Source organism: Pithys albifrons, chromosome 3 (assembly GCF_047495875.1).
Source record: "Pithys albifrons albifrons isolate INPA30051 chromosome 3, PitAlb_v1, whole genome shotgun sequence".
Taxonomy (NCBI): domain Eukaryota; kingdom Metazoa; phylum Chordata; class Aves; order Passeriformes; family Thamnophilidae; genus Pithys; species Pithys albifrons.
In genome coordinates, this window is record NC_092460.1 from 35,890,510 (window position 1) to 35,905,027 (window position 14,518).

General features: G+C 40.5%; 1 protein-coding gene across 1 annotated transcript in view; it reads right to left on the minus strand.

Moving 5' to 3' along the window:
- Positions 1–14,518, minus strand: part of PIK3C2G (phosphatidylinositol-4-phosphate 3-kinase catalytic subunit type 2 gamma) — a 209,587-nt gene that overhangs the window by 171,282 nt on the left and 23,787 nt on the right. The window contains exons 6-8 of the mRNA XM_071551366.1: positions 11,144–11,246; positions 4,368–4,438; positions 507–570 (exon numbers count right to left, since the gene is read on the minus strand). Coding sequence (XP_071407467.1) covers positions 507–570; positions 4,368–4,438; positions 11,144–11,246 — 238 coding nt within the window. The remainder of the gene's footprint in view (positions 1–506; positions 571–4,367; positions 4,439–11,143; positions 11,247–14,518) is intronic.

Sequence of the window (14,518 nt, forward strand, 5' to 3'; positions counted from 1 at the left end):
ACACTGGTTAGCAGAGTACATTTAAGAGATTTTTCCTTTAAGATTCAAGGATTCAAGCATTGAATTGGCAGCCCACAATGCTTTAAAATAAAGCTCTTGGGAGTTTTGCTGCCTAAACCTAATCCTTCAAGTATCACATGCTTGCATATATATCCCAAATATGTACACATTAGGTTTGTGAGTTTGAAAATTAGGGATGAATTCTGCAGATGCATATAATGCATTATATCTCTACTAAATTTCAAATATACTGTCAACCCAAATGATCCTGGTTTTATTTACAGGTGCCTTGACACTTAGAAACAGTCATATTTGATATTTTAAATTTGTAGCACCTTCCTCCTAACCTCAAGCCAAGTTTTATTATGAGAATTTATATCCCTTCAAATTCAGATTAAACAACCTTAATTAAAAGTCTTCCTTAATTGCATCTGAGACAGATTAATAATTAGATATCTTTCACACAGAAGTTAATGCTTTTCTGGTATAACAAACAGAATAAATACCTCATTTTGCAACAGATATTCCACTTGGCTTCTATAGTTCATAATAACAGAGATAAGGTTCTGCCTGAAAATCAGGAAAAATAGAAAACAACATCAAGTTAACAACGACTAGATAAAGAGAACAGGTTTGGGCTTTTTTTGGTGTTTTTACCTTTTTTCTTTCCACATTCTCTACATCTGGAATAGTTTAATTGACAGTGTTCTTATGCTACTATAAAATAAGGACAAGTGTGTATGTAGAAATCATGCAATTGAGCCTGGATCTCCATGGGGGTTTGGTAGTCATTTGCCACACAGAGTAGATGCAAAAGTCTATGTATACATGAAGGATACAAATTTCCCAAGTCAAAGAACTCCAAAAAGTGATTTGCTATTTCAGTCTCTATTGAACTTCACATACCATTTATTTTATTCTTTCAGGTTAAGCAAGTGCTTAAATATTACCTTCAAGGATGGACTTAAGTACATGCTACCACGCTGTGGTTCCACGTCTTGGTCATGCTACAGAAGGTACCAAAAAGTTTGAACAGGTAGATTGCTGTGTCTCAGCAAAACTTTACTAAATTAATTAAGATTGTGAAGAGGAGCATATACTCTCTACACTGAACTCCAGGACTGACATTTCAGCTGGAAATCTCATCATTTCAGAACCACAGGCTCCAAGCATTATCACCAACAGCTAACTGGAATCAGAGTTCTGTTTTTAAGAAGCATTTGTGTAATTTTCTGTGTTTCAAGCACTGGAATTCTAGCTGTCACTTATTTGTCAGCTGGAACAAGACAAAAAAAAGGTGCCTGTGGGACCAGGGCTACAGTGTATTCCAGTGTCAGCCTCCTCTCTAAGGTCAAATCATCAGGAAAGGATATGGAAACAATTCCCACTTTCACACCCTGCCTAGCCTCTAGATTGGTAAAATGGACACATTAATGCCTTGATGGTCATCAGAGGCAGTTAGGGTTTGCATGCACTTTTATGGAAAAGTGGAATTGAAATTTACATTCTTCCTGCATTATTTGTTTTACTCTATCATTTTCTTATTGACTTTTTTTCCCCTGTTATATCCCCTACTCATCTTTAATTAGGGTTCTCCATCTTCAGAGGGTTTATAAGGAATTTCCACTCCCTGTGCAATTCTCCCATCCCCACTACAGTCTGGTAGCTGAAAGTCACAACAGTATTTTGATTTCCTCAGAGCAAATGGACTATTGTTTACGGAGAAATTGTGTATGTTCTTATGTATCTTAGCTGGGCTAACCGAGCAATCAGAGAGTAGAGTTGCAACTACAGTCCAAAGCACAGGTTTCAAGGTGCATGATTAGATTTTCATTGCCTATATTTCATGGCAAGGAGGAAGAGTCATTGCACTGAAATAATCATACAGAATAGAGAAGTGTCAGGTGGCCTTCCCTGTGCTAACACCATAGTGCATTTCCCTGTGGATGCTACTATTCACTTCCTTCTACAGGTGGTTTTGCCTTTACAGCTTTTTATTTCCAATCTGCACTAGCTTTATCTATCCAGGCAGTCCGTGTGTGGAGTAGCTGTCTGGCAATTCCTCCTGTAATCCTGTTAAATCATAGCTAATACAAGTTGTCATTCTCCTTTGACCAGATCTCCAGGCATAACATCTTTTGCAGAGCATAGCCAGCTTGAAAGTAGTTGTGAGCATACAAGCTTGCCTTGTTGACTTTTTACATACAGGTAAGCATGTTTATTATGATACTTTGCCTAAATGCAGGTTACTGAATAATTTGTAAATTATAATGACAGTTTTTTAAAAAATAACATATTTTCCATCATTTTATTCTACCCTAGAGATTTCTCTATGTAAAGTAGCCGTAATTTTACATAATTACTAGGAAATAAATCCAGTAACTTGTAACACTGACTGAAATTCTAGTACTAATGGTATCCTGAATTTTTGTCCGCTAGATAACTAATAATGCCTGTATATTATCACACAGATATACTTCACATTTGTACATCTTTGATAGCTGTGTGCAAATATGGCAATGCTAAGCCAGGAACATTCAGAACATCTTTGATGTTGAGGACATTTCATTAGCTTTTAGCAAGGGAATAAGGTACAACAGTCTTGAAGGTAAAGGAAATAAAAAAAGCACAAACAACTTAAGAGAGTCAGTCTTAGATCCCAGCTGGTCTATATGGGAGGAATACAAAGAATATATACCATATACTTAACATCATTCACTTTTCGGTTTCCTGGCAGCAGCACTCACAATAGAGAAATGCCAGGTTCCCTTACTAAAATGCTGTTTATCACCATGTTGCCTAACTAAGCATGGCTGGCCCCAGATTGTTGCAGTGAATGGAGCTCTATCCAGTTGGCAGCTGGTCACATAGTGTTCCTCAGGGTTCAGTAATGGGGCCAGTTCAGGTTTGTATTTTTATCAGTGATCTGGACAAGGGAATCAAAGGCACCCTCACCAAGTTTGCAGGTGACACCAAGTTGGGTGGGAATGTTGATCTGCTGGAGGGTAGAAAAGCTCTGCAGAGGGATCTGGACAGGCTAGGTCCATGGTCCAAGGCCAATGGTATGAAGCCTAAAAACACCAAGTGCCAGTTCCTGCCCTTGGGCCACAAAAATCCCATGGAGCACTACAGGCTGGGAGAAGAGTGGCTGGAAAACTACCCGGCTGAAAAGGATACGAGGATGCTGGTCAACAGCAGCTGATCATGAGCCAGAGTGTGCCCAGCTGTCCAAGAAGACCAGTGGTATCCTGGCTTGGATCAGCAATAGTGTGAACAGCAGGACCAGGGCAACAATTGTTCCCCTTTGCTGGGCACTGGTGAGGCCTCAGCTTGAGTCCTGTGTTCAGTTTTGGGCTCCTCAGTACAAGAAAGACACTGGGACACTGGAGCATGTCCAGAAAAGGGCAACAGAGCTGGGGAAGGGTCTGGCGTGCAAGTGCGCAGAGTGTGAGGAGTGGTTGAGGGAGATGGGATTGTTTAGTTTGGAGAAAAGGAGGGTTGGGGAGACCTACAGGAAATGATGTTATTCTGCAGACATTCTCCATGATCCTAAATTTCACGATTTGTCATCGATAAAATATCCATCTTCTATCCACCTCTTTATAACAAGGACCAGAATGGCAATTTGGGCCATGGTCCTAGAAAATCAGATGGGTCCTCAGTAAGCACCAGATACCTCGAACAAGTACCTCTCTATGTTCTTCTCCATCTGCTAAATGCCACATGTGGCATTTACCATTGCTGGCAATGTACTTTATAACACATTCATAGAAAACATTACAAAAAGTGTTAACAGCTTCTTTATCTAAAAGCATGAAACAGAATATAATGAAAGTTGAAAGAGGAATCAATCTCTTTTAAGGCTTGTCCATTGTGGGTTAGCTTTAGAGTCAGATGCACCTTGATTGTCAAGGTAAAACCTGTCATAGCTACCCTTCATAAAAAATTCTAAAATGACATTAAAAATTTTAGAAGATCACTCAACTGTGAAAATACAGGCATAATGAAGAGCAAAGCTACTATTTTACAGTATTTAATCTCAAAAATTCTCTAACAGCAATGTGCACATGAAAATTATGACACAACCCATCATAGGAATCTTTGGGAAACATGAAACCTGTAATGAAAACTTCAGTGATATGAAGGATGGAAAATGGGGAAAAATAACACAGATCTAAAGAAGATTATTGATTGTTGCTAAACCATCACCAAGGTCTCAAATTAAGAGTCTAAAACATTGAGCCAATTATCTTAATCCTTGATATCATTCCTGCCCCCAGCAGTTCTCAGAATTGTCTTTTGGGGCAAGGAGGTTCACTGCAAATATGAACAACTGCAAACATAAATACTGCTAAATACCAGCTTACCGAGTCAGTCTGAAGGCGCAAGTGTCTCTTAACAGCTGATTCATACAGAACCTTCTTTGGTCATCCTCACACTGTGGAAAAGAGGTCTATAGTCAGATATATAATTCTGATAAGAAGAATGTATGCTGGAGAGATTTGCACTGTATTTCCCAAAGTCAGCATGTTCTTAAGCGTGTCCAGAATGATTTGATCTGAAATTTTATTTGGTATCTTATCATACCTATCTTATACTGGGTGCTATTATATAGGCACCAGTGGGAGGAAGAGTATTCAGGAAAGGAAACTAGCTGAACTTAGTAGTAGAACTTTAAATTAGATTCAGTGGGGGAACAGGACGTGCAGTGCAAATAGAGATAGCAGAATATTCTGGTGCTCCATCTACCTGGGAGACATAAAAAAGGCAGACAATATTACCTACAGCATGCATCCATTCTGCTTTGATTTAATACAGTGGTGGGCTGGGGGAGAGGTGACTCACAGAGGTAGAGGGGAGCTGTGAGGGGAAACTTCATCTTGGAGAGCTAAGAGGCTTTCCTTTTTGAGGGAACTGGACATTTCTTCCACCAGCTTTTGTTGTGCCAGAAAGCAAGAAGGAATTTTATTAAGCATGTCAGTAGAAGTGGAGTCCTTAGGAAAACATTGAACCCATACTCAATGAAGATGGTCCCCTGGCAAACGGGCATGCAGAAAAAGCAGAGGCATTCAATGATTTTTTTGTCTCAGTCTTTAATACTGGTGATAATCCTTGGGCTCTCCAGTCCTCTGAGCTGTAGGAACACAACTGCAGCAACAGTGACTTTCCCTTTATGGACTCAAAAATTGCAACAGGCCAGCTGCATCACTTGGTGGGATTCATTCCAGAGTACTAAGGAGCTAGCAGATATTAAGGCATGACCCCTGCAGTCACATATCAAAGATCTTGGGAATGTGGGGCGCTCCCCACTGGCTGGAAGCCAATAAACATTATTCCAATTTACAAGAAGGGCGTAGGGAAATGGAATGGAGTGGGGTACAGGGGAGGAGACGAGAGGTGAAGATAATATAGTTCATTTGGTAGGGACTTGGAGTGATCATCTAGTCCAAGTGATGGATTATGACATAACCAATTACTTATCCAGTTAGATGATGGATCTACCTAGTGATGGATTATGAAATCACAGATGACTCAGAATCCCTTGCTGGTTAAATTTGAGCATCTCACCCAGTGAGCTCATGCCCCAAACTCAAGCTGCTTTTTGGAGTGGCAGGAAAGACCTTTGGTGCCAGTGATTGTCTCTAGGAGTTGCTACTTGCAGCTCTTGATGCTGTTGGAGTATTTTTCCTAGCCCTGCCACATTCATGCAGTTGGGGCCACCCAGGAGGCACACTCACAGCAGTAGAGATAGGCTGAGAGGGGAAACGTCAGCCTGGACATCTGGGAGGCTTTCCCTCTTGAAGGACCTGGGTATTTCTTCTGCTCCTCCCCAGACCAGCCTCTCTCTCTTTGCTTGTGTGACATCTGTTGCTGTAGTGCTGGGGAGAGGGAAGCAGCTTGACATCCCAACCAAGCCCGACTGCCCCGACTGCCAGACAAGCTCCATCACTCTCCATGTTTCTCTTCACAGGACATGGCGTCAGGTGCCAAAGAAGACATGGAGGAGAGCAGCTGTGATGGAAGTCATGGCAGCCTGATCCAGGCACCCCAGGCAGAGCTGCTGGAGGCAGCAGAAGACTCTCAGTGCCCCATCTGCCTGGGACACATGAAAAATCCAGCCTATGCAATCTACTGCATGCACAAATTCTGCTTTCAGCGCATCCAGCAGGGGGCCAAGGGGAGAGACAACTGCCTCGTGTGCAGGCAGCCCATGGAGAAGCTGCTGAACTCTGTGCAGGGGGACGGCCACTACAAGGAGCATGAGGTTGGCTTGTATGCCCACCTGCAGAGGATGGCCATGAAGTGGGCCTTCCAGCCACACCCCTGCAGCCATGCTACAACCAGCACGGGTGCCCCACAACCAACAGCCCTTGGCTGACAGAAGGGGGTCCCTGGACACTGAGAGTGTCCAGAGGCAGGAAGATGTTCCGGGGCCCTCCAACGCCTCTTCCCAGCAGGCTCCTGCATCCAGCACTTCAGATGAACCAGTCCCACTGAGGGCAGGCAAGTGCCTGGCTGGACCTGCTGCTCCCCTGGACCCACACAACAGCACTGAGTAGCTGCAGCCCCTCAGCACCCCCCCTCTATTGCACCCAATAAACGACATGGTTCTTTCCAGTACATGTGTGTGTCATGACCAAAGAATGTTTCTAAGTCCACAAGACCTTGGTGAGATTCATTAAAGTACTAAAGGAGTCAGCAGGTCTTATGGCAGGATCCTCTCAGTCCCCTAGCAAAGGCCTTGGGAGTCTGGGGAGGTGTTTGCTGACTGGAAGCTAGTCAATGTTACAAGAATGTACAAGAAGGGCACAATGGAATGCAATGCAATGGAACGCAGAGAAGAGAGGGGATAGGGGGAAGCAGGGAGGGAGGAAGGTAGGGAGAACATAGTTCAGATGGTCAGGACCTACAGTTTTCATCCAGTCCAACTACCTCATCACTTCAGGGCTGATCAAAAATTAAAGCCCACAATGAAGGGTATTGTCCAAATGCCTTTTTCTGGGGGACTGATAGTCATGAAACATCAACCACCTTTCTGGGAATCTATTTCTGGTGTTTGACCACCTGCTCTGTAAAGAGTAATTTATGGAGGAGTGATAGGATCCAAAGAGGATTTGATGGACTACAGCAACAGGTGGGTGGATGTGCAATATTTAGTATCCAAATACATATGGTTGATTATGATACGCAAGAGTGCCAAGATTCTCATATGTTCTTATGACACTAGTTAAACTACAACCTTAGTGGAGATTTCTATAACGTAACATATTCCAAATTTCAAAATTTAGAAGGATCATATAGATCACAGTTAAAATTCTCCCCAAGATTAGTTGCACACAATTTCACAAAAATAAACAGTAGCTGATATTTGCATAACTGTTCAAGATAGCTGAAGAATCTTAAAAATCTCAAAGTTTCTGCTTATTTTGTTTTTTAAAAGAACACTTCTTACATCTTTTTTAATGAACTCTGAGGGAAAAAAAAAATTTCCCAGACCTTGATTCTAAGTCTATGACTTTCCAATGCATTCTACAGCCAAAGTCACATTTTAGATAACAGCAACAATAAAATTAACTGTGAGCTCAGTGTAGCCTACATCAGATCCTTACATTTAGTGTGACTATAGCAGGTTTCAGTAGAGCTGAAGAAATCTATAGAACTGGGTCTGAAGTGAAAACAACACTACAGCTTTTGATGCACCATATATGTGTCCTATTTTGGGTTTTTCTTTGTCCTGACAGACTCAATGACACTCCCACCTGCAAGCAGAACTTCTACTTTCTATACAAGTGCTCTGTCACAAGCATGCCATGGAGGTGGAGGAAAACTCCGTGTCTATGACTTATTCCACCTCAAGAGCTGCTCATTTACTTTGCTATTATTAGTAACGTGAAGAAACTTCATGGCCTGAAGCACTCAGAGCTGTGTGTTACTGTAAAGGGGTGATCAATAATTCACTTGAGGAGATCTTAAAATGTCACCCTTCCTGGTTTAACCCTATTGTAGGGTCCACAAATTCTTTGAGATAATGAATGTTTTCTAATGTCCTGAATGCTGCTAATTTGTCTCCCAAGCTTGTTAGTTACCTGGCTGAAAGACATTATTGTTTGCTAGTAATCATGCTACCTGTTTCAAAAACCTGAAACAGCAAGGATGTTCTGCATCTGCTCCTGGCCTCCAGAGTGCACTATAGCATATTAAACCTTGTTTAAATGTGTCAAACTGCAACAGAATTGAAGGAGACTTTAAACATATTAATAGAACAAGAAGCTTTTGTCAGTAGCACAATTTCAAGGAATACCTAAATACAGAAGAAGGCTCCATTCTATTTGGGGAACTATACAATCCCTCTAGAAAGCCACAAACATTTAAATAACGGAAAAATCTCCACCTTTTTATCATAATGGGCCTCTGACTTCTCTCATCTGTGATTATGCTCAGAATGTTAATGTTTAACCCATTATGTCTGGTAAAATACTAACAGTGATAGACATGACAGTGCGGTCCTGGACTCTGAATCCCAAGGACCTGAGCTCAAGTCTCAGTGGGGACTGTCCCCTGGCAGTTCAATGCCTCCCTGCCATCCCATCCCGTCAGATCTTGGATGCTCAGCAGGGTCAGCCCTGCTTAGTACCAGGTGCAGTGACAGTCCTTCACTATCACTGTCCAAGCTCGCTCAGCTGTGGCAAATGGACCTTAGGACTTAAAACGGTGGGGCCAGTTCTGTGCATGCTGTGCCTCACCTTAAAAATCCACAACACAAGCTGGAAAGGCACACCCAGGTGGGAAGAACCCTGCCCAAATCCTCCTTCTCGAAGTCTGGCCATACACACATACACATGACAATAAGTTTTTGAACTTTCCAGAAACCTCACTTTCTGGCTGATTTAGTCCAAAAAATCCCTTTCTAGGAGCAAGTGAGGCTCTTAGGAACTCTTAAGTATTTTCTGCTGCCTCTTCACTACAAAGATTAAGACTTTTCTGAGATAATCAGAATGTGGGTATAACTGAAATAAATTGGTCTCTTGAACAGGCAGAGCACTCTCTGGATACGGTACCTGGATAAAGGTTCCTGCTTCTCTGCTGTTCCACTGAACATTCCTTCCTAACCAACACCTCCCACCAGGAATTTAACATTTTGGACCTACTACAAGTTGTGGTTTGTGCTTAAGAGTTGCCTCTTAGTGAACACTTGGGTTAAAATAGAGAGAGTAGGACAGGTGTATAGTCAAAACAACTCAAGTATTCATTATTCAGTATTACTGTAACCAACCTACACTAGGCCACCATTTCACAAGAGGACTACTGGATTTTCTCCACATTTGTTGTCAATATCAAGATTTCAGTGTATGGAGGAAAATCTGAAAGGTGCAGAATTCCATTCCTGTCAACAGAAGCTCTGCCTAGATGGTGAAGAGTTTTGCTTCCTTAGCATACAGACAAGCTTTGAAGCTTCAGAAGATTCCTGAACATAACATTAGGTTTCACTTTTGAAGATCTCTAATACTGTAGATGCCAACCAAGAAGAGGTGAGTGACTTTTCCACCATTACACATATTTACATGTGTCCATAATTACATGTAACCACAAACACTTCACTCTTCACAAGTCTCTCTGGCAGAGGATTAAAGTTTTACATCTTCTAACACAGAATGTGTTGTCACAGATCAAACACCAGAAAGAACTGTGATGACCATCTAATCTCAGGCACGTGGTGCTTCCTGCCTCAATCTCAATAACTTGCAGTTAAATGACAGACAAGGTACCACAGATACTTTCCCAAGACAAAACTCATTCCAGTGCTCACTGAATGTGTTCTTTTTACTGCTGTGATATGGGGATGGGGTGAAAAAGGACATGTGAAATGGACACTTGCTCAGCCCATTCTGAAGGTATATTCAAATGTGAACTATTTTCTCTAGACTGAAAGCAAACAGTTGGTACTTCATTGATCTGAATCATATTTGAAGAAGTGACCCGGTGATGAGAAGTTCCATGTTTCCTAATTTACTTTATTTGGACAATGCTATGTCAAAAAGAATCCATAGTTTTTTTAAAAATAAGTAAGTGAATAATACTGTCAGTGAAGAATGCTAGTAATTTAAATTGGGATAGCACATATCAGCAGTCAACTATACTGCTTTTATCTATAAAGTGGTTAAAATGTTGAAATTATTTCTATATACATGTAGATAGATATAAAATCAACTTAATTATAGTCCTTTTATTAATGCTTCAGGTAAGATATTGTCTTGAACTTTATGTTCACATGGGAACACATAACAAATTACAAGAAAGCCCCTACCCTTTTTTCTGCTAGACATCTGTCATCTCACCCATATATTGACAAACTCAGGCTATCATCATATCTATGCAAAGCAGGTAATTGGAACTATCTATAAGCAGAGATAACAGACTGCCAGTGAACACTGCCCAGAGCAAAGCTTCTGCTGTACTGCAAAGTTTGGGCTGTAAGTAAATCAAGGTTGCCCACTGAGAATAGAGCTTTCATTTAGTAGCATAGGTCAGTGTCGCTCAAACTCAGTAATCCACTGTAAGACTGGTTGAGCTCAATCTGAATAGCCATCTCTCTGGATTTAGAGATGATGATAACACATATTCTGCAAGGACATTTCTGAATGTCTACAAACAAGCACACACATAACACACACATAAACATCATGCGTGCACCAACACACCATCAGTGTGAACCAGGTGGCTTTTATAACCCCACTCTGATTTTCAGTGATAATGATAAGAATCCAAATATAATTCACTCAACAACTACTTAGAAGTTTTGCCCTTGTTATATTTCAAAACAGGAAGGCCAATCAAAAATAAGATTTCTCTGACCACTTGAAAAAACAGCATTGCATGCTGACAAAACACATTTTTTTTCTGAAAAAGTAACCTTTGGTCTTTTCCAGTTGTGTTCTCTACAGTAACTCACTAGATAGAAGTACAGGAGCAAAGCAGAGGTGTTCCTCAGTATGTTTCTACTGCAGTTCAGCAATAATATATTCATTCTCAGGAAAGCAAATAATCTCTCTGATTATTCCTGCAGGTTGCTACACAGAAGGCCTGGTGAAAGTTTATTACTTCAAGGATGCTGAAAGAAAGGGGAGGAAAAAAGATGACCTACCGTTCGAGCCAAATTTTGCTTCAAATGAGTAGTGCTGTGTAATCGAAGCTGAATGCAGGGAGTTGCCTTGCGAAGACTTTCATGGCTGCCCAAAGTATGATTGCTGCAGTTTGGGGGAAAACAAACAAATGGTTATTCTCTGCTTGCCACTTCCTCCCTTTTGTTTTCCTTGCTCCCTTTCCTAAAAACACCAGTAGATCAAATTCTAAGTGCAAAGAAGATCAAATAATAAAACCCCTGCAACTGGCACCTACTTCTGTGAAAACTGATGGAGTTTAGTTCTGGCATGTTTTCTGGTGAAACATTTAAATGATTGCTTAGTTGTATCATTAAGTTCTGTAACAGAACAACAACGACACAAAGAGAGAATAGCTCAAACAAACTTGACAAACCTCAAGGTTATTCATGCATGTTCTTCAAACCCAAATTAGTGTAATTTACACAAAGTATCCCGGTTATGAATGCACCACTGCAGAATGACTTGTGTCTGATACCCAACTGGAAAAACAAATATTACCTATAAGGTAATATACTAACTATATAACTATTAAGTTTATATAAACTCTAAGTTTGAAAATCACATTTATTGAGATATGGCCCTTGATTCTTAAAAGAAATCAAAGTTCTTACCCTGTGCAACTCACACAGAGATGATAAAGGCAGAGTTGATCTTTCTCTTTCTTAAATCATATGTCGGCTAAGGTCAGAAAGAGCTCTACTTACTCAGCTGGAGTGGTTCTTAGAAAATATGCTGCTGGTCAAGGATGCTCTACCACCCCATGACAGAGGAATTCCTTATTCTTATTTTCCTCCTCAGAGTAGCTTTTAGTCCACTTACTACTCTTGGCAACTTCTTCTAAATTATAATACAGACTTGATTTTTCACTTGAAATTATTTGAAACAAAACCAATTTCACTATTTCCCCTCCACATCCTGTTTTAAACAGTCAAAATAGTGCAAAAATGTTTTCAGAGTTAAGGCAAACATCTTTTTACATTTGAAAAAATCGTTTGGGATTAATGAGTAGGAAAAAACCCAATGATTTTCACAAAGGCAAATTCATCACCAAAACAAGTTAGTATGCACCATCAGTTACAACTGTACTGTGTGTTCAATGAGATTCATGTAGCTTTTTTCAAGCCTTCAGCCAAAAATTCACAAAAAGGGATATTCCATATTTATAGAGTTTTACAGCATGGTAAGTTGTTACAGAACTCCCTGGTCCATGAAGAAAAGATGATTCTTTTTTGGTTTGTCAAGGGCCATGGAAAGCTCAGAATTCAGATATAAACTGTACTTCTACCTAAAAAGGCTTTTGATGGAATTTCAGAATAAAAATAGTTGGCTTTAGTTTAAAAAAAACCAAACCAAATGCTCACCCTATGAATAAATCATGGATTAGGGGAGACTCATATCTCACACTGAGCAGCAGAGGTCCTCAGCATAAATGAATGGTTAAACTACATAAATATGCTGTATGTAATTGCCATTAGCACAATTACAGGGAATTAATACATCTTGTAAATGTTCTGCACTCACACTACACTGTAGTTAAGTAAATTACATACTCACCATTAGAGGTGACAAAAGGTGTAAATGCAGATGTAGAATTTTAATTTTTTAAACATATACATTAAGCATCACAAAGGACAAATTCATTTCCATCTGACAAATCAAATACTTAAAGCAAGTTTATCCTCTGGTAGAACTTCCACATATTTGCAAATTTTTTTTATTTCAGGAGCATAATGTACAGATGTAAGAGTGAGAGAAATTAACACAACACAGTTAAATACCTACACTAGTGAAAAGCATATCACTGTTATACCTAAATCCTGCTCAAATTCCATTACAAGCAAAAGTCCAAGTGACCAAGTTGCAGTTCCTGTGGCTGCACCAATGCATCCATCCTCTTCTGTTGCTCCTCAGCTCATCTCTGTATAGTGGCTTCTCATACCTTTCTTGAAATTTTTTCCTCTCATTTCACCTGATCAAGTCTGCCTTGTGACTCTAATGATGAACTCCCTGTGACTGGGGCTGGGCCAGTAAGGAAACTTTGTCTGACTGTCTGAGTAGGGTGTGTAGGGAGTCAGTGGGGACCTGTCGGATCACTGGAGCCACTTGCTGTGAAGGGGCTTTGGTCCCAGCAGTGAAAGGCTCTGGTGATGGGAGTGTGACTACCAGAGTGACTCCTGCATGGTCAAACTGGGAAGTTTCCTTAACACCTTAGAACTGTCTCACACCTGTTTCTCACCTTATACCCTGCCATTATTCCTGCTCTTTCCGTTCTGCCTCACATCCAACCTTTGGACAAGCACAGTAACAAGAATATTACAAACATAAAATATTACAATATTGCATCTGTGAGTCCTGAGTCACTTTGTGCTGATTGCTCCAGGACACATTCCTATTGCAATGCCAACATCACACCAAGCCAATGACAGGAACTGGTACAGCTATACCAATACAGAGGAGCATTCAGCTAGTGTAGAGCTACACCCTCCTCTGCAGCTACAGTTTTGTACTACAGATGTATAAAAACTGCCTGTTGCAAGTATAATTTTTCATTGTCATGATTCCAGCCAAACAAGCTAGGCCAAGAGAGGTTGAACTATGTGATTATAACTACATTGACACCATTGGTTTTTGTTAGCTCTGCTGTGTCAGGCAGATCCTACATCATCAAATCCTTTATTGACATAACAATGCTGCCTGAAATATTGCAGGCCGAAGGACTGGCCATATAGTTCACTTCATGAATGGATTTTATTTGCACAAATACAAAGAGAAAAGTTTTGACAGATATTGCTAAACAAGAGACGAGACAAAATGGATTAACGCCTCAGCAAAATAATGTGGAAACCTGGACTAGATGAAAAGTGAACTATAAAAAATAGAAGTGTAGCTTTGCCACAGAATGACAGATTTTAGCTGTACCACAGGCAGATTTGCTACTATACCTGTAATAGTAGGACAAAGGTAATAGATCCCCTGTGGAGGATAACATGATTATTAGTAACTGGTTTACAGGTCCCTGAGCTCTGTAAAGGAAACAAAAATGCTACAACTTTATTAACTCCAGTCTTCCCCCATTTTTTTTCTGAAATTACATGGACAATACAGCTTTGTGAGAATGCCAATGACACAGAGCAAAAGGCAGTCTTTGTCTTTAGGAGACAAGACAATGATTGGTCAAAGTAAAGGGACTTGTCTGTGATCTCCCAATATGTCAGAAGTAAAGAAAGGGAAAAATACTATCTCTTGAGACTCCCTCATTACTCACTTTCCCACAGCAAGGTTCTCTGATGTGCTATAAACTTCAGATCCTAACACAGTTCAATCAGACTATTTTTTAAGGGACTCAGCTGAGTAGC